Source organism: Culex pipiens, chromosome 3 (assembly GCF_016801865.2).
Source record: "Culex pipiens pallens isolate TS chromosome 3, TS_CPP_V2, whole genome shotgun sequence".
Lineage (NCBI taxonomy): Eukaryota > Metazoa > Arthropoda > Insecta > Diptera > Culicidae > Culex > Culex pipiens.
This window is the reverse complement of record NC_068939.1, coordinates 163,917,187-163,938,028: the sequence shown is the minus strand read 5'-3', so window position 1 is coordinate 163,938,028 and position 20,842 is coordinate 163,917,187. Positions and strand designations below refer to the sequence as shown.

Below are 20,842 nucleotides of genomic sequence, written 5' to 3'. Positions count from 1 at the left end.
ACCTTGAACAATCTATTTTTTGTTTAAGGAATATTTATTGGGTAATTTTTAATGCACTATTTTTCCTGATCTCAGTGTCATTGAACCATATTAAGTAAAATTTGAACTTTTAATATTTATTTGCAAATGCTACAGAGTTTTTACAATACAATTTTCGAAAATTTATCATTATTCTATTATTTTCATATTTTTTCTAATTCCTCATTTCTTCCCACTTTCTCAAATTATTTCTTTTATTTCTTCTTTTATTTGAAACGAGAACAAATGTAGAGCTGGCTGTAGTAGATGAAATAATTCTCATGGGTTCTAGAGCTTTTGCCATGTGCGGTAGCGAAATAGTGCCATTCAGCAAAAACCCCAATATCTGCCTGAAAGATTGATCAAACCGATTTTTTATATTGTGAGCCAGTTTCATCTGAATAATTGATGATTTTTTTCAATTCTGGTACATTTGATTTCAAAAACAAAACCATATACTTCTGATACATGTGGACAGCAGCTGTATCGTCTTCCAAGATTTCGAAATGATTGGCAAACAAAAAAAAGATTATTGTTCGGACGGTGTCAAAATGAACACAACTGAATAATAACACAACTAGATAATAAATCAGATTAATCGTTGTGATTTTCTTACCTTTTTCCAGAAATCCTCCTTCTTAATCATGCTTCACGAGAGTTTTGTTCATATTAATTCATAATTTTTAACACGATAATGTATCGTACACTTTTTCTTAAGTTACAAGATCAATTACAATTTCCTGCTAGCTCTGCGGGAATTCCATTCTGCCCTGTATTGCGTGTCGTTCTTGCTTTGTACTGTGGGCTAGCACACAAATTCACCGTATACAGCAGTTTCTTACAGTGGTGTACATTACATTTTTGCCTTATTTGCTAATGATTATTTGGGATGAAATCTTAATTTAATAAATAACCAGGTAGCAGTTATTGAACAGCGCTTCTGAGTGCTTCTAGCATATGTGGCGAATTAAACTAATGTACCGTAAAACGGGGTGACTTTGATAGCCGGGGTGACTTTGATAGGTTTGAGATTTTTCCGCAAAATGAAGAGTACAATTAAAATACGTACGAAATGGCATAGAATCATACTGACCGTGGTACAGAAGTGTTCAAAGTACCTCAAGGAGAACTTTTCATAACATTTTGAAAAGTTTAAAAAGTTAGTTAACTATAGTTAAGAAAATGTTGGTGAAACTCATTATTTTGAACTTCTCAAAGTGTCATGTTTTTCTCAATGAACATGATTTTTAATCTGAAAACGGAATGCATTTTCGGATTCTTTGGACAATTTTCCACTAGGAGAAGGTTGAATAAGTTTGTAAATAATAAATAATATGTGATTTTGAAACACAATTTTAAAAAATCTCGAAATTTATATGCAATTTCAGTTGAACAAATTTCATGTAAAATGTGAAAACTTGTGATTCGTGCTTCGAATTCAGTATAAAATGCAATATAAATCGATAATTTTACAAACAAAACTAGTTTTAACAAATTTCAGGCAAAATTCTGACTTTTCAACAATTTTACCTAAAATTTATATGTATTTTGTTAAAAAGCTTATAAACTTAGTTGACTAAATATAAACTTTGTTTTTTTTCTTAAAAACTATATCAGCTACTTTAGTGATGCTACATTTAACGTACAAATAAAGTTTGAACATCTTAAATATGATTTTAACAAGAAAAACTATGACTATCAAAGTCACCCCGGAATTTGAACTAGGAATTTTTAACGTAACAATTTTTCTAAACACTATTGAAAAAACTTTTTTTCCAAAATAGTGCATGGACTTTGTGTGGCCTACCCCAGTACATGTTTTAAAAATAATAATCTTGAGAAAAAGCTTACCTGTTGGAAAATATTCCAAAAACTAATTGAAATCCTATCAAAGTCACCCCAGTTTACGGTAGGTAATCTCAAAAACTAAAAACTTTAAAATTCGATATCTCTGGAACGAAACATATTCCTTTCTGTCGATAAATGATTCTTATGTAAAATCGGACGGGGAATACGATGGTGAGGTCAAATTCAAAAAATAAATAGGGCTGTTTTGAGATACGGCCATTTAAAGTTTTCAATTGCGCAATACAGGTAGAAAACATATTTTAATCTAAATTTTGATCACGGAAATGGATTCTACGTCCAATTTCCTTCAAAATTGAGTCTAAGACCGACCCTCTAAGATTTGTGGTTCCTGAGTTATCGTCGTTTGAAGATAGGGGTTTCGCTCAAAAATCGCCAAAAAGTCGATTTTTTGGGAGGGTACAAAAATGGAGGGGGTGGTCCGATTTTGATGAAATTCGGAATTTTTGCATGTTTTGATAGTCTCAACAGCTCTGCCAAATTTGAGCAGAATCGGAGATGGTAATTTTCAAATTTGCATTTTTTGGAATGACCCATATATGAAAAAATCTATATCTTGAGAAGACATTTTCTAATCGGTTCGGTATCGTGGGCAAAGTATGGTTATGTTTTATGTTCATAACAAGAAAAAAACTGAATTTCTCAATTTTTGCCACAACTTAGCATTGACAACTTTTATTCCCTTCAATTGTTTTAATTCAATTTTATATTTTAATAAACAAGTTTCAAAGTATAGAATTTTTCAAAAATATGGCCCTAATGCATTTTTTCCAAAGTTTTCATCGAAAATTAGTGAGGTTCACTTTTTGTACATATTGCAAACAATTTTTGGGTATGCAAGAGTGACGAATCACCTTAATTCTCTCTTAATTAGGAGAAAACCATTCGACCCAGTCTTAATATTTAAAAAAAAATCAAGGTGCACTAGTTTCTGCAGACTCAAAACTTCTTGCTTTCCATTGATTTGAGCATGCACAGGCATTTTTATCGAATTATGTAGGTCATCGTTGAATTTGGTCGAGGCACATTTTTTGAAAAAAAAAAAAAAATTTGGAATGTTTTTACAATACATTTTTTGAAATGTTAGTCGTGATTTATATTTAAAATTATATTCAAGTATCACTTTTTACACTACATTTCTCAGATTAGTTTTCTAGATATCATCGTTAGAATTAATAGGGTAGCACTTTAAAAATATGTTTTGTGATTTTTCATTCTTTGAATTCTTTGGTACACTGAAACATAAAATCGTAGGGTTAAAAGCTTGACAAAGCAGAGTTCTCATTGTACATCAAAAATCAAATCGTAAAGCCTCTACAAAAAATAAAATTCAAAAATGTTTCAATTTTAGCATCCCTAAAATACAGAGATACGGTCTCTCAAATAAATTAACTGAGAAAAAAAAAGTTTCTAACTGACAGTATTTCAAAAACTGTTAGTTTGATTCTCAATTTTCAAAAAAAAAAATTGCCACGAGCTTCGAAATTTCTACACATCAGAAGATGGGTCGAAAATCCGTACATTGAAGGTCGGATCCTAGGAGAAATAGACCCAAATTAGGGGCATTTTTTTTTGTTTTTCGCTCTGCTTGGTATGCCCAAAATAGAAAAGAAGAATTTTTTTAATATTATTTTTTTCAATAAAACTATATTTTTTCAAAACGTTAGGTCAAGCCAAGCCAAAACGTTTTTACGTTCTTAGTTCCTAGCAGACGTTTATTACACTTCCAATAAAACTTGCTTGCCCTTCGACACTTTGCGCATACCAAGTTCATACTAGCAACACCAGTTCAGCAGCTCAAATGGTGCCAGATTTTCGCTTCAGTATTCAAAGCGACACGATCCATAACTTTGAACGATGATGATGATATTTTGCTGCAGCTCCGGGTTTATGATGTGGTTCACGGTTCGTTTCGCAAGCCGGCAAGGCACTTCCTCGAACCTCTCAAAATAGGCTCCATTCAACTATTAGGGATGATCATATTTGTTTTGAACCAGCAGGATTTCCTTAAAATTCAAATTTGAAGCAAACAAATTGGCTAACCCGTTCCAAATCGCTGCATTTTGATGCAAAATAATTAAAACACCTTAATTAGTCCCCCTCTCCAGCAGGTGCTTTACCTGGGCCAACTTTGAATGCAGTGCAGAGTGAAAACGTTTTGAGGAAGCGATTCATCGCCGTCGTCGTCTTTTTCTGCTGACGATGAGTCACTTTCTGGGGGAAGAGCGCTAAACCACGTGGAACCACGTACGTGTGCTGAACAGTAAAAAAGTATTGGAAGCTATAGTTTGGAAAGGTTGATACCTCTTTCATGACGTAATTTTACCATTACACAAGCAAAGCGGTAAAATTACACATTTTTCGAGGTAAAATTATACATTCTTTCTGACTTTAAAGATGTACCTCTCCCAGATGTAATATTACCATGATTTTTTTACTGTGTGGTGAGTGGTGCAACATGAATGGCATCAATCTCCCACCAATCTCAATCACGCCGCGTGGGGTTAATTCAATCAAACCAATTTCCGAGCTTAAAAGGTCTTTTTCCCCAAATTGAATCTCCACCCCTGCGATTGAAAAGTGACTTTAATTAACATTGAAAGACGACGACGAAACAAAAGCGAGCAAATTTGCTTTACTAGTGTCAATCGTACAAAAGCAAATCAAATCGAAAAGTGCCGGAAGAGACGTTGTGTCTGTGATGGCATTTAGGTCTCTCTTCAGGGGGGAGGTGAAAATAAAATTCGATGGCAGTGAAAAGGGAAAAGAAAAATGGCGAGCAAAAAAACTGCTGGCGGATGCTGGTCCCCTATCTTGAGATGGAATTGAATTTTGCGCAGACGCAATCGCGATGCGGGCTGGGATTTCAATGAGTGGAAATTTTATACTTTTATTATTTAAAAGTTTCAGTTTGATCATCAACACAAAAAAACGACTAAAATTCGAACAAAACTTTTTTATACTAAATGATAAGCTGTAGCAAAACACTTAGTTTTTACTACCTACCACTTACCTATCCAAATCTATGTTTTCTCAAAGTCTAGATTTTTTAAACTTTCTACATTTTGGTTCTTTTTATTTTTTTTTTTGCCAAAATGGGATCCAAAAAGATTGAAATATGATTAAGAAAAGCTTTCGCTTGGCCATTATTTTCTTATTTTTGCTTCCTTTAATCCGAAAACATATGTTTCTTTTGAAATGTTATGCTCGATTTTGGAAATTTGTCATTTTTATATTAAAATTTTTAGTGTTGATTAGAAACCAGATTTATATTTTCAAATTCCTAGTTTGCTATCGAGATCAAAAGAATCTTTCATTAACGAAAAATTTAAAATTAAAATGCAATGTATAATATTGAAAACATTTTAAAAAGATCACCAGTACTAGTTGTAAGCGAAGATGTTTTGAACGTGTTTTTCTCTGAAACTCTAGTATCTACCAAGATTGAAATTTTTATTTCCATGCCCTTAATTTTTTCCAAACTTAAAATCAATAAAATTTAGATTTTTTAATGAATTATTTAAGGGTGCACAGCAACCATGGAAGTTGTTGTCTTCTTTTTCCAACACTGTCAAACTTTCGAACCCAATCCTGCAACATTCTGATTGTGAAAATAGTCAAACTTTTTCATAAATTATCTTGTAGACAATACTTTAGGGGATGAATGAAACATTATATCGATGGTTTCCGTAATTTTAAAGGTACCAAAATATGTGCAACAAAAATCTTGGTGCAAAAGTTCTGATTGATGTGCACCGTTAATTCATTGTTTGAAGGCAGAAAATGAAAATCATTTGCATTTTAAATTACTTTTACAGAAATTAATGTGATTGTTTCTGTAAAAAGTTACTTTTTATGCCAGTTCCAGTCATGATAATGCTTAACCAATTTGATTTTTTAGGGGGTTACATACATTTACAAAAACTCAATATTTGAAATTTCCGAATATCTATTAAATCCTTTAAAAAGATGATTTTCAAAAACTCCGTAAAGATTCATGAAGATTTTCCATGATTAAACTGAATAAAAGACGATTTAAAATAATGGTTTGCCATGCGCAAAGCGGACTGTCAAACTTTGTGAGTGTTTTTCTCGGAACACCGAGTTGATTTACGGGTGCCACGATATCTCAAGATTGGATGGACCAAATTGGCTGAAATTTGGGGTGAAGACTCTCAAGATATATCCCGTGTGCATGACGAAGCCCGATTTTGAAATTTTGCTTTAAAAATGCAAAAACTGACGATTTTTTATCTGAAAAACATAAAAATATTTTTTTGCAATTCCGTCGCGAAACTACTTACTTTTCCTGTCATTCTTGAACGACGAAATAGCCTACTTTTCTGTACCAAAAATGACAGAATCGAATAGCAACACTTTTCAAAATAAATGCTGAAAAGTTGAACTTTTCAGCACTTGTTTCGAATAGTAACACTTTTCAGCATTTTTTTGATTTAAACGATTTATTGACAAAATACATGAAAATTTGACATAAAATTTCACTCAGTGTGTGTTTTTTGGAATTGCAAAAAATGTTGTATGGAACTCGTTGCAAAACTTGATTTTTTCAGCACTCTTCGTATTTATCCAACTCGGTGAACCTCGTTGGATAAATGTACGACTCGTGCTGAAAAAATCATCTTTTTGCAACTTGTTGCATAAACTACTATTATCTTTTTTTTAATAAACTTTTTTTGAATCGGCCTTCGTCATGCACACGGGACCGGTTTAACGAGTCTTCACCAAAATTTTGAGCCGATTTGGTCGAAGCAGTGTTGAGATATCGTGGCACCCATTTTTTGAAACTGCTTACTTCAAATAGCTTTATCTCGGCAATGATGCAACCAAATGTCTTGAAATTTATATTGACAATAGTTAAAAATGTTTATGTTTATGTCCTGAAAACAAATTTAAGCATAAGCATAAGCATAGGTGCCCACCCGCAGTTGCTACTCCGTTATTGACCAGGACCTTCAGAAGTTACATCCACGAGCCGTGGAAGATGAGTGGGTGCTATCTTTCCTCGCTTCGCAACTTCTCAAAGGCCCCTATCATGCTGATCAATACCGGCGCCGGCCACGACCAGTGGTAGGGTCACGGGGAAGTGGATGGGAATGTTAGTCCGATACTTGAGTGATAGAGACCGCCCAATCGACTGCATCTCCTACAAAGTATCACATGAGTTTTGAGGGGGTTAGTAGATGGGTATGAGGTCAGGATTCACGAATGGCAGTGATGTGACCATGAGCATTTTGTTTATCGATTGATTTTTTTAAATCTTAGGCAGCCGGCTGCGGAAAGGTAAATTAGTGAAGATTTAGAAAGTTTTTTTAATCGAACGCGTGCCAACCGAGCATAAGTGCTATGGGCTGGACTTATCAGTATATTTTTACTGTTTGTAAAATTTAGATAACGCGAGCAAATTTCAAATCTCCTCGCAGCACACAATACACGACAAAAATGCGAAACAAAAGGCACACACAAAAAAAATCACTTTTCACTCCGAATATTTTTACGACCACGCGCTCCCTTTGTCAATTATGCACTCTATGTTTATGTCCTGAAAACAAATTTAAAAAAAAAGTTTGAGTGTATGCCAATACCCACCCTTGACATTTTTGTCGATTTACATGTATGTAACCACTTAAATAGTATAACATTTCCTTCAAAATTGAAATTAAAATTTAGAAAATTTTGTAAACCCGAAAAATAACAAAATTTTACTATTGATCAATTTTTCTGCATCGAAATCAAAATGAATAACACGTTTTCATAAGTATTTCGTATTTTATTGTGAATGTTTTCTTGATAACTATTTCAATTTTTTAAATATTAGATATTTCAGACATTTTACCTGCTAAAAAAGATACTCAAATACGACCAATGAAAAAAGTCTTTTTTTTCGCAAGGTAAATAAACAAATTTTGAACGCTGTTTGACCACAACAAATTGAAAAAAAAATATGATCGAAAAAAGGTTTCTTTTAAATTACACCAAATGCATTATGATTAAATCAATATTGAAATACATTTCATTAACTAAAAAAGACTTCAGAGTAGTTTTGTAGGGTAAATTTAGGAAGTTTCAATAGAAAAATTAGACAGCCAAGTAGCTTGAGTCTATTGAACAATGTTTTAAACAATTATCCCGGCCTTGCAGGCCATTGCAAATTTTGTTTCAAGTTAATTTTTATTTCCTACAATTGATTCATGTACTTAGCCATATTTTCAGCTGCCTAAAAAAATTTCATAAATCATTTTAGTTTAACTTGTAGCATTTTCTCTGTAGGCCACCGAACCCAGTAGCACTTTATGGCTTTGCTTCCGTTTGCTAAACCCAAAGAAATAAAAAAAATTCCCATTTCAACCTTTTCCATCAACATTCTTTTCCCATCCCAGCAAAATAAAAACCATCAGAAGAGATTCTTCACCGACTTCTTGAACAAACACACCTTAATCACACCTCGCAAAGAAACGCTTACTCACGTCAGTTCGCTTGGTACGGCAGTTATTGTTATTATTTCTTGAGTATTTATGATTTATAATTTTCCCTTCTCTTTGTTAGCGAAAAAAGAAACAAGACTTGGATTGGTCCGTTGTGGTTTTAAACTCCAGTGAACCCAACCACCAACCAACCGACCAACAAAACAAAAAGTAGATGGTTTCGAAACTCACCTCCTAACGAGTTAGAAGCTATGACTAACCGAATCAAACCAGCACCACCACCAACCTGAACATTGGATGAATGAATGAACCAAGGCTGCTCTTGGGGGTTTGTTGTGGTACAGCAAGTGACTGTTGATGGTGGAATTCCAAGAAGGTGCTCACCTTTTAAATTCAGAGTAACGGTTATTGGGTGAAGATTCCTACCGGAAGTACATCCTTCAACGATACTTCTGTTTATCATTCATCAAGCTGTCCCATCACCAGCAGATTGCACCAAATCAGTGCTAAACTGCGAAATTGCGCGCTCGGTGCAGAACCTTGAAGTCGTACTGTGCTAAGATATCCTCAATTGAGAGTCCCCACTCGTATTTTTAGATTCTAAATCTCCAGCGGAGGTACGTTACTTCAAATTGAGTCCAATTGGTCTAAATCACGCTCGTAACCAACGCTCGTCGCGGCGAGATCGCCAAGATGACACTCTTAATTCAGGGTGTTCAGGGTGATACCAAGTCTATATCAGACACACCCTGTATAAAAGCTGCTCGGCTTTGGCGACAATCGGTTATAGCAGTCTTATCCAGCATGGCAAAGAGAATAGTCGATCCGAGCTGGGTCGTGTCCGTCGTAGTCATCGGTCTAGTGGTCCCGGCCGTGGCGGGACAGTGCGCGTGTGGCATTCGGCAGTCCAAAAATGACACCGTCGTCCCGGGCGAGCAGATCGAACCCGGCGAGTGGCCCTGGCAATCGGCCATCTACTGGTGGGGCGGATCCAAGCTGAACCCGCCGCAGCGGATCTGCGAGGGTGCCCTGGTGGACTCCGACGGGTGGGTCCTGACCGCGGCCAGCTGTCTGCAGAACGAAGCCGGTGACCTGCTCAACCTGACCGGCATGGTCGGCCACGTGGGACTCGTAGCTCTGCAGCAGAAGACCGAAGGATCCAGCCGGTTCCCGGTCGAAGGAGTGCTCATGAACGACGACCTGGATCTGGCCCTGGTACGACTCAAAGTCCCCGACGAAGACTGGGGCGGAATGCCCGTCTGCCTGACCGACGGCGAAGAAGACTGGGACAAGCTGTTCGGCCGAGCCGTCTACGTCCTCCAGCAAAGCCACCGCCACCGTCTCGGCGGCTTCGAGATCGTCAAACTGCCCCTCGAGAAGAACGTCATCTGCTACGGGTCGGCCCTCGCCGTCAAAGCCAAAGCCATCTCCCACAGCAACATCAAGCTCAAATCCCGAGGCACGCACTACCACCGTAACGCCCAGGGAACCCCACTCTACATCCACAAACCCGAGGGCTGGACGCTGCTCGGCATCTCCAACAAGATCCAAGCGGACGTCCCCGGCTCGCTGTGCCACCCCGGCGACTACGAGTCCTTCCTGAACGTCAACATGGACGAGGTGCACCAGTGGACCTTCAGCAAGCTCGACGACTTTGGGGCCGACCCGGAAACGTCCACCGAGTGATTAAGTTAGCACCAAATAAACCTAGACAATCGAAATCGGTGTTGGTACTCTCTTTCAAAGAACGATCCCAACCGGAAGCTCCCCCTCTATTGTTATGTCGCGCCATTTGGGCGTGTAATTGACTTCGTGCAGCTGATGGGTGTGAATCATTGCAAAACACAGAGTAAGCGAAAAGCAAAAAAAAATGCGTCTGCACTTCCTGGCTGGTTGCACTTTACAGACGACAAGGGTCATCGTTTGATATACCTGTTTCGCAGCAGCACAGGTTGGGTTGCGCAGGCTAAGTGGATAAGGGGAGGAATGTCTGTTACGAAGACTTCCTGTCCGGTCTGCGATGCGTTCAACCTTTAGGTGGCGACGGGTGAGGAATGTGGTTTTGGAATTTGTTTGTGGATCAACGGGATTGGTGATGACACATTTCCGTACTATTTAGTAGGGAATTCTTCTATGATAAGGTTTTTTTTTTCATTGAATTATTGTTATTATTGGGATCAGGTTAGGACCAAGTCGGCTTCTTATGATAAGGTATGAATCAGATATTTTTGTGGTGTGTTTGTTAGACTGGACTAAAAATTTTAAAAAAATCATATAATTGAAAACATAAACTCATTAGTTATGGATATCGTGTCATTAAATTTCATAAGAGATCAGATGAAGTAATTTAGCCAAAATTTAGCAAAATTAAAATTCAATTAGGCTGGTCTAAATAATTTGGTACAATTTTTGAAAACTAATGATTTCAAAACAGCTGAACTAGTGTAAAACGCAGTTTAAAACACTTTTTTCAGTGAATTGTTAAAATATGGCTTATTATTCCAATTTATATTTATTTTTGATTTTGAATTAATAATTTATTTCTAGTAGCCAACGCGCAAATGTTGTTTCGATTTCGATGTTTCTTGAGGTAAATTTGCATTTTTGGATTTTGTAATCCAAAACCTTAATATTTGGGAAGAAAACCAAATAACTTCTCCGTGAATAAAAATAATCAATTTAATTTCTATTCATAGTATTTAATTTTATCGCTTAAAATATTTTTAAAATAATCACGCTTTTTATTTTGTAGCGGAGTTTTTTACAATAAACATTTATATGTTTAAGCAACGATTGAAATAAAAAAAAACCAAACTATTTTTAAACCTGTAATAGTAGTTAATGCAACAAGTTGCAAAAAGAGGATTTTTTCAGCACGAGTCGTACATTTATCCAACGAGGTTCACCGAGTTAGATAAATACGAAGAGTGCTGAAAAAATCAAGTTTTACAACGAGTTCCATACAACATTTTTTGCAATTCCAAAAAACACACACTGAGTGAAATTGTAAGTCAAATTTTCATGTATTTTGTCAATAAATCGTTTAAATCAAAAAAATGTTGAAAAGTGTTACTTTTCGAAACAAGTGCTGAAAAGTGTTGCTATTCGATTCTGTTATTTTTGGTACAGAAAAGTAGGCTATTTCATCGTTCAAGAATGACAGGAAAAGTCAGTAGTTTCACGACGGAATTGCAAAAATTTTAATCTGTTTTAGGGCCGATATTATTATTATTATTTTAAACCCTCTACAGCCCAACCCCGCCTTTAGAAATCCATTTTTCAACCAATTTTTGTTCTTTAAAAAGCATTGGAAGGAAGAACTCTAACTTTAGAAAATTTATGGGTTGCATGTTTTAACTTGTTTTATGTGACTTTGCCAATGTTTTTAAAAAAAGTCATGTTTTTAGGTGTCAACTCTGGCTGTAATTTTTATTAACATTTCATATATTTCAAGTAAAAAGAAGTATGCAGTAATTTTTCTAGTGTCCCAGACTATGCCTCTACGCATTTATTTAAAATTTAAATCATAATGGTGCCATTTTATAGCAAAAACGAAACTATTGGCACTACGCCCCCCGGGGCATGGCCTTCCTCTAACGTGGGATTTCTGCTCCAGCGCCTCTGACGAGACAGGAGAAACCGGGACCGACGTTTTACTTCACCATCCGGTAGAAGCTCAGTGGGTAAGGCGGGAATCGAACCCGCGTCTCATAGCATCATCGGGATCGGCAGCCGAAGCCGCTACCCCTGCGCCACGAGCCATTTTATAGCAGATAATGTGAAAAAAACAAGCAAAAAAATGAAAAAGTGGCTATAAAAACATGAAAAAAAAGATAGGCAAAATGTAAAGAGGTGGTAGAATAGGCCAAATACTACCAAAAACAAACATAAACTAACAAGGGCAAATAAAAAATTTCGAAAAAAAAAATTTGGGCAGTAGAGGGTTAATTATGTCCCTTGTCTCAGGCTAAAGTCGAGTTTAAATATTTCATGAAAATGTTTTATAAAAATCAATACTTTAAAAAAAAAAACCTTTTGCTATGAAAACTTGTTGCGGTACAGTGCATCGGAATCTAACAAAATTTCAAAATGATTTTAACTAGTCTAAACATGCTGCAAATGATCATTAACGCAGGAAAATGCAGCTACTATGATTAAAATTATGAAATATTTTAGTTTTTAATGTATTATTAGCTCCCTGATTTTTCAAGCCAAATTAAAAAAAATGCAAATATGAACTTCAAAAAAAAATTTTTTTTGCGTCCGACGGGATTCAAACTTAGCACCAACTGTAAGTACTGGCGCCTTATCCCGCTCGGCCATCAGACGAATGAAGAATGGAAAGGAAAAACGAATATAAATCTGGAGTTTTTTTTTTTTTTTTTGAAAAAAAGGTTTAATTTACCAAATTAACAGTTTTTGCTTTTTGGGTGTTTTTGAAACCACCTTGAGTCAGGGGCATTTAAAAACACCCAAAAAGCAAAAACTGAAAATTTTGGTTTATTGGACCTTTTAAAAAAAATTACACCAGCAAGTGTAGTAGAAAAATCGATGCTCCGCCGAATAATCTCAGTGATGATTTTTTCAGTTTCCAGATTATTCGTACGCGAGATAGGAAGGCTTTGGATGAACGTCAATTTTTTTTCTTTTAATGAATATTCTTCCATTGCTGCTTGTACAAGTTTTCTATTCAAATGGTAAATTTTGATATTTTTCCGATATTTTTTTATCCTGATAACATCTTAAGTAAGATCCATGTAAATTCTTCCAGAAAAAAATAGTACAGTTCAAATTTTTTTTTGGAAAAACAATAGAAGAAACACAGAAAACCAGAAAAAACAAACTCATTTTTGTTTTTTCGAATAGGTATGAAAATATTAATGTTATTTTACAATTCCTGAAACAATTAATGAATTTTCAAATTTTATGAAAAAAACGAGCTATCACATTTTTTTTTTATTGAAACTTGATTGTGTTCATTTTTAACCTGATTTTACACTGATTGTTCTATTGTTCTTTTTGAATAAAATAAAATAAAAATTAATCTTTGGAACTTTGGATAATCGAATCACGAACAAAAAAAAAGTTTTCGTAATTTTTTTTTACTTCCTTACTTCAAAACATCAAATTCGGTTTCTGCAACTCCGTTTTTGTTAAATTTGACAGGTTGCTTGCCTGTAAAATAAAAAAAATGCATTTTTGCAACATTTCATCATCGCCATTTTGGCCGCCATCTTGGATTTAAAAATTCTAAATCCCTTTAGAATAGACAGTAAAAAAATATTTTTTTCGTGATTCGATTATCCGAAGTGAAATTTTGACAAGGCCTTCGGATATTCGAGTCTGGCCTGTATAAGAAGTTTTGAGCGACTCTTGTTTGAAGCATTTGAGATGAATGCTTTGAATTTAAAATTTACTTCGATGTTTTTAAGTAATAATTGTAATGGCTTTCAAAAATACTTTAAATGTCGCTAATGGAGATAAAAACAATATATTTAAGAGAAATCTGTCAACTGAAACACAATTTCAGGATCATATTGGCTCCAAAATGAAATCCAGCAATCTTTCAATTTTCGATGTTCTTTATGAACCAAAATTAAAAAAAAATAGCATCTTTGCAGAATTTAAAATGACACATCCTTGTTGAAATTTCAAGGTTAAAAATAACACTCTCAGAATGGACGGCTATAACGTCGATTAAAATGTTGTATGCGGCAAATATATTTGTGTATCAAAATCTTAGTTTATTTTAAAGGAAATTTTGTTTTGTTTTTGCAAAGAAATATCTTGCAAGGTTTGTTCAGAACATATGCAACCACAACCGATTTCCAAACACGTCGTAACTAGACTTCGTTACCGTTCATGGCACTCTAATGAACATCGTAAACCTTTACGATTTCAGCAAACAGCCACAAACCACGACCGAAACGTCAATAGAGTAGCCAACAAACTTTTGTTCTACACCCTGAAATCTGCGCTACCAACACACAACTTAGATACGTCAGAAAAAAATAAACAGACTTCCGCCTTGACTCACCTCTCAAAACAGCATAAAGTTCAGGCACCACGTTCGAATAAAACGAAACCCGCAAAATTCCGCAACGCAAAACTCGAGAAAACACCAACAACAACAAAGTCTAGCAGGCACTGACAAACACTGTTTCTGTTGAAGAAGGAGTTGGGTTTGTTGTTCTCACACACCACTAACCCAAACTTGCGTAGGGTTTTTTCACTGTTTTCTGTTTGTATTGGGCGAACCTTCACTTTTTTGGGCACCTCACTTTTTTTTGTTAAGCTGTCAATACGCTGAAAATAAAGCTTTAAAAATGAACACACTGTTTCCAATTTGGCCGCTCAACAACTACTAAACAATCATGAATGAAAACGACAATAGCGCCGTTTTGGGCCGTGCAAATATTATTATTTTTCGTTTATTTTTCTTCGCACTGTCATTTATGTAAGTTTGACACATCCGCTTTCGAAAACATTCCACACTCGCAGACACAGAACAGACATGGACTCGTACTTGGAGTCAACTCGCAGCTGACCAGACGAACGCGAGTTCGTCGTTCGACCAGCGGAATTAATCCAAGTCCCGTACGTTCAGGGTGATCGTTCGATCGCACCAAGCTAGGTCACCGAGTTTCGAGTCCAGCGATCGCCACTTCCTGTCCCCTGTTGTGCGGTGGAGATATCCTAGTAGAGTCCTTGAGTGTCTCGTACTGTGTGTACAAATTTAGGACCGGAGTTGGCGTTGACTCATCCAGCGTTTTCTGGGAATCTCCGAGGGTGTTCCTCGGATGCTTGGATTTCTGTGTCAAGTTGCACAATCCCGTACGACCCCCTTCGCAGAAGGAAGGCTCTTGTTTAGTCGCCTACTGCGTCCAACACGCACACCAACCAAAGGTAGACTTGGATCACGCAAACATACAGGTCGCGCGCGCGAGATACCTGCCAGCCCCGTACTAAATCTGTTTGTTATTCTTCACCGCGCGTACACACAGAACGAGTCAACAAGTCCACTCACACCACCACCACGACTCCGGAGGTTCCAATCCAGTTGGAGACACTTGCGTTTAGGCGCACAACGGACACTTGGTATGAGTTTTAAGCGAGATGTGCAATACACCCTCACACGCACACACACACCTACTGCGATCGGCTAGTCACCACGGGCAACGGAACTTCGCGGCCACAGCACAACAAACAAACAAAAACGGGGAAACGCGGGACGGTGTCTCGAAAAACACGACCGTTCGCGGCGATAGTTGCAGCGGGTTTGCCGTTTGCGGGATCTTGGTAGCGTTTAGAGCGCGCGGTCAGGCAGGTCCCTTGAGCCAAAGAGTGAATGAATTTGGGTGAGAGTGAATGAACACGCGAGAGAGGATAAATGGAGAGCGAGCGAAATTTGCGGTGAGAATGGCAATACGGAATGAAGATCGCGCAAGCAAACAAGAAAGAGAGTTGGAAAAGAGTAGGAGATAAGAGAGTGAAGTTCATTCCAGATGGCTCTCGCGTGAAAAGCTCAAAGATGAATGAATTGTGAAAAAATCAACAAAGAGAGAGAGCGCAAAAGAGGGAGGAAAAGAAAAGCGCACCGAGGAAAAGTAGTTCATTTAAATAAACAATACTTCCGAAAAATGATAATTACAAGGTGGGTTTTAATCAGTATCATTTTGCACACTTTTTTGTCCAGCGTTCGTTGCGCAAATCTCAAAGATGAGATTGTCGGTTTAGAAAATGAGTTCACCGGCGGTAATTGGGCGTCTGACGCCGCCGGCGGAAAGGTCAAGCCTGATGAGTTGGTGAAAAATGAGTGATTTGGGAGGAAAAACGTGTGATAAGAGCGAGAGATTTCACAAGAACAGAAGAGAACAGAAGTAAACATTGATCAAGTTCAGTCAAAAGAAGCAACCGTGTGGCTCCATCAAATTAAATTTAACCTTAGGTTAAAAAAACTAAATTAAATTTTGATGTGGAAAAAAGGCGTCACGTTTTTTGTCATAAAAAAGAATTCATTTACTGTAATGAGTTTTATTGCTATTTTTACCAAGGGGCCATTAACATACCACTGCACAGTGAAATAAAATGTGGAAAAGGCGATTACCAGAGTGGCCACCAGGATTCGATTTTCAATTTCCCGGTTTTTTCCCGGTTTTCTCCCGAGACCAGAAGGAATTTTTCGGAATGTTTTTAAATCCAATTACAACGTTTTTTAGGCTAACGTTAGTATCAACTTACTTTTTTAACGCATACAATTGGTTCAAAGTTTTAATTCCTCAAGAAAGCTTTCAAATATCTTGAGTACAAAGTAAGTAAGTTGTAAACGAAGCCGTTTTTATCTGTTTCCACAATCCAAACCTCTAATTTCCCTAATGATTGAGATTTTTCATCATCATGCTCTACAGATTTTCCAAGTTTAAAATAAAAAAATAAATCGTTTTTATTTTTTAAAATAACATAAATTACTACTAGAAAGCATGAAATGGCATTTACATTTTTTTAATTTTGTACATTGTTATCTGGGTGATGAATAGAGAGAATGCGTAACGTGGTTTTCGAATGATCCCACTTTGTTTACATCTATTAAGTAGCAGGCTGTACAAGCACAAGCATGACTTTTTTTATTGGTAAATGAGTTGTTTTATAATCAGTAGTACGTGTCTTATTTTGTCTTGTTTTCGACCATTTTTGGTGGAAAATTGTGTATGTTTTCAAGTTTCGATCGGTTAGAAGAGGTTTTTGACGAAGAACTGCGGCGAGAGTGTCATTTTGCGATGTCGCAGATATATTCCCTGGCTGATTCTGGAATCCTGCAGCTCTTCCTGATCCAGCAAAAAACATTGCTAATTCTAGCGAAGCTGATCCTACAAGCAGAGAAGATTTTCACTGAATCCCAGCAGGTTTTCAAACGGAATCAAACAATAAAGACAGCTTCTGGATGGACACAAACAACTTCCATTCATAATTATCAAAAATCTCCAACTTTCTTAATTTTTCTTGACCACAACTCCAGGTCCTCAAAAGCCAAACATTTTTCATTCTAGCAAAAAAATAAATAAACAATTTTTAATGATCGATAACAATACTCTCTCCTTTTGGCAAACAGTAAATTGGTTCCACTTTGACAGTTCAAAATTGAGGCCGAATCAATATTCAGCACCCAGATTGTTATCAACATTTATGTACATGCTCGTAAAATTTCTTTGTAAAAAGGTTTGGTGAGTTAAAAACATGATTCTTCCATGAATTATCAATTTCTGTTGAATAATTTTTTTTTTTTTTTTGGCTAAAATTATGTGACTACTTTCTTTTTAAGGGACCATCCATAAACCACGTGGACACTTTAGGGGAGTGGGGGTATGGCGATTGTCCACGCTCCATGCAAAAAAGGTTTTTTTTGTATGGACAATTGTCCACAAGGAAGTCCACGTGATTTGTGGATGGTCCCTAGCTAAAAAATATTTTTTGCATTATTAGTCCAAACAAAAAATTATACAATTTGGAAGGAAAAGTGCCATACAAATGTAAAAAATCGGTACCTCGAATCGTTTTTTTTATCGATTTAGTATCTCCGGTAAGTTTGTATGTATTGATGGGATAAATTTTCGAAAATAATGTTAATTAAAAAAAAACTTTCTACAAAAAAAAACCAAAACAAAAAATGGTAAAAATCGTAAAAAATACCGAGCTGCGATTTTGTCAACATGAACTAAATTTTTGTGTTGATGTCGTAAACACCTAAAAGTGATTGCCTGTATTAAAAGTGACTTTTTGTAATAGAATTATAAAAATATTGTATTTTTAAAATATCTGAAAATTTTACATAAATTTCAAACGACATTAAAAAAATGAAAAAAACATTTTTTCCCAATTTTTTGTTAAAGTACATACTAAATACTTCAGACATTTAAAATCATACATAAGGCCATTGCAAATATTTCTTTATTTTAAAGTTAAGGCTTGTATCTAGAATTGTTTGAAAACAAGTACTGGGTAGGCCACACAATGCCCATGTACTTTTCCTGGATTCATTTTTTTTCCTGCTGAAATATATTTAAAATATTGTAAATTTAGCTGAAAAACTTTTTGAAAAGTGAAGTTTTCGAGTTTTCTTTTTTTTTTTTTTTTTTTTTCTGGGAGGGTGATCCAGCCGCACATCGTTGATGTCGAAACCTCTAAACTGGGCCCTCGTCCTGTCACGTCCGTCAGTAGTCTTGTCGTACATTACAACTAGAACCAGATCTGCCAATGAATTAGTACACTTCGACCAAATAAACACTGACGCTGTATGGATCTGACTCTAGAATAAATGCACAGTTGTGTGTTATTCATAAGTCCAAAATGTTCAATTATTCATATAAGTCCAAATATTCATTTGCGGATAACTACCTAACTTGAATTGAATACAAGATTTAAAGCAACCTATCCGAAAGCTTCTCTTATCTCAAATCCCCGACATTTTAATTATTAACCAAAAAAAACGTTTCTTTTAAAACCTGTCTGGCTTCTTAAAAAAAAATAGATTAGCATTTCAAGTCGTGAATTGAAAAAGAGACGACCATTTGATCGTCAGAATTCCAGTAGATCCTCGATTCGCAACAATGGTCGATACAATCATAATCCGACAGTCGTTAGTTCAACAGATCAACGAATTTAGTCCGATTTCATTTCACTATTGATTGATCGAGACTCTATGGAAATTTTGACAAATCAGAATGGTTTTTATGCAACTTGAATGAAAATCACCGATTCTGATAGAATTACTAAATTCACTATTACTAATTTTGTCCCTAAATAACTAAATGCAAAGTATAAACAGTTGATATTTATAGTTAAAATCCTAAATTCTACAAAAACTAATTTTTAAAAACCTGTATCCTAACCTGACACCCACATTAAGATAGGGAAAAATCACATATGTAGCGGTTCATTGTACAAATGTGATACTTCCACTATCAGAGAACCTCCTTGTCTCGATGACAGCTTACCGGCCATCGATTAAGCCCTGAGACTACGCCAAAGTGGGTTCTCGCAGCATGAAGTGGTGTCCATGTGTAAAAATGGAAGCTTCAGCAATATACTGAACACTTCGATTTTATTTCCACATCGAATCAAATCATACTCTTTGCCAAACAAGCATCAAACCTATGACACTCATTATGACAAAGCCCAGGGAAAAGTGAAGTTTTCGAGTTGTAACTATTTTCAATCAACAAAAAAATCAAATATTTTTCATCTCTAAAAAAATCTTTACTGCTTTTTTGAACATTGAACATTTTAAACAACACCACGATAATATTTCGATAAAGTGTTTTGTTTGATAATTTTGAAGAAAAGTGTTGATCTTGAAATTGAAATAGAAAAATTTAGAGAAAAAAAATCACTTAATTTATTTTGTAACATTGAAAATCCATATGTTCCAAGATAACATCAATAAAAAAAATTAGGTACCTTATTGGGTAACATTTATGATAAAAAACATTTTTTCTTTAGTTAAATTTTTGGCAAAATAATAATGAAACTTTAGAATCTTTTACCAACCTTTTGAATTGTTTGAAGAGATGGTACTTTCTTTATTTCTTTTCCAGATTTGAGACAAAAATTTTAAGAAAAAAATGAACAAAAAACTAAATAAACGGTACACTTTATTTTTTTTTTCAATTTGTAATTTGTGCGTTTATTTATAACGATAACCTGTTAGTTTACAACTTTTTATCAGGTCAAAGAAGTATAATTAAATTTATTATCGAATGTAAGCAATTTTTCTCATCTGAATATTTTTTTCTGAATATTTTCTGAGTGTTTTGTCGTGTTTTTAGAATCATATAACTTAGCCAACAATTCGAAAAAAATGTTTCTTAGGAAAATCTCATTATAAACTTTGCCAAAGATTTGTGATCAGAACATGCCATCTTAATGTACAGATTTTCGAAAATATTCATAGCACTTGTGTATTGACAGCCCCCATTACCCTACACCCAAAACTGGCAGCGCTAGTCCGAGAGAATGATGGTCTCGAGTCGAGAGAATAGTGGTACCATTCACGGACGCAGAGAACACAGCTCGAGATGGGCGATAGAACTATTCTCTCGAGGTTCATTTGCAAAAAAAGTTCATCCGTCAAACAAAAAACCAAAAGTGTCGACAACGGGAATCGAACCAGAGACCTTTGACAAACCAATCCAATGACTTAGCTGCCTCGGCCACCACAGCTTGGTGACCAAGGAGAAGTCAGAAGTCGATGTATGACACTTGTTGGAGATTTATTGATTCAACTAACGAATGAACTCATTTGTTATGATGGTGTGAGTTGGTACCATTATTCTATTGATTTTGGCATTGAGCCCTCAATAAATTTTGAGAGAACGATTATCTCGACTCTGAATTTTGGGTGTAGTAACATTTTTAAACTTACAGGTTTTATCATGGTTCTGAAAACCCTGAAACGGCATAAATAGGCTTTTATGGCCTACTTAAAACCTAAAATGTTGCTTGGGTATGTATGCATCAAT

General features: G+C 35.7%; 2 protein-coding genes across 7 annotated transcripts in view; one reads left to right on the top strand and one right to left on the bottom strand.

Moving 5' to 3' along the window:
* Positions 1-15,630, bottom strand: part of LOC120420471 (uncharacterized) — a 76,808-nt gene extending 61,178 nt beyond the window's left edge. The window contains exons 1-2 of one of the 6 annotated variants that reach the window (XM_039583500.2): positions 15,477-15,630; positions 14,365-14,633 (exon numbers count right to left, since the gene is read on the bottom strand). The gene's annotated coding sequence lies outside the window, so the exon portion shown is untranslated. Of the gene's footprint in view, positions 1-14,364; positions 14,634-15,354 lie in introns of those variants that run through there. The other 5 variants (XM_039583504.2, XM_039583499.2, XM_039583502.2 and 2 more) reach the window with 5 other exon arrangements.
* Positions 9,113-10,048, top strand: LOC120420474 (putative serine protease 47). The gene has a single exon (XM_039583512.2). It carries the CDS (start codon positions 9,132-9,134, stop codon positions 10,011-10,013), a length of 882 nt encoding a protein of 293 aa, XP_039439446.1. The 5' UTR covers positions 9,113-9,131; the 3' UTR covers positions 10,014-10,048.
* Positions 15,631-20,842: the final 5,212 nt, after the last annotated feature.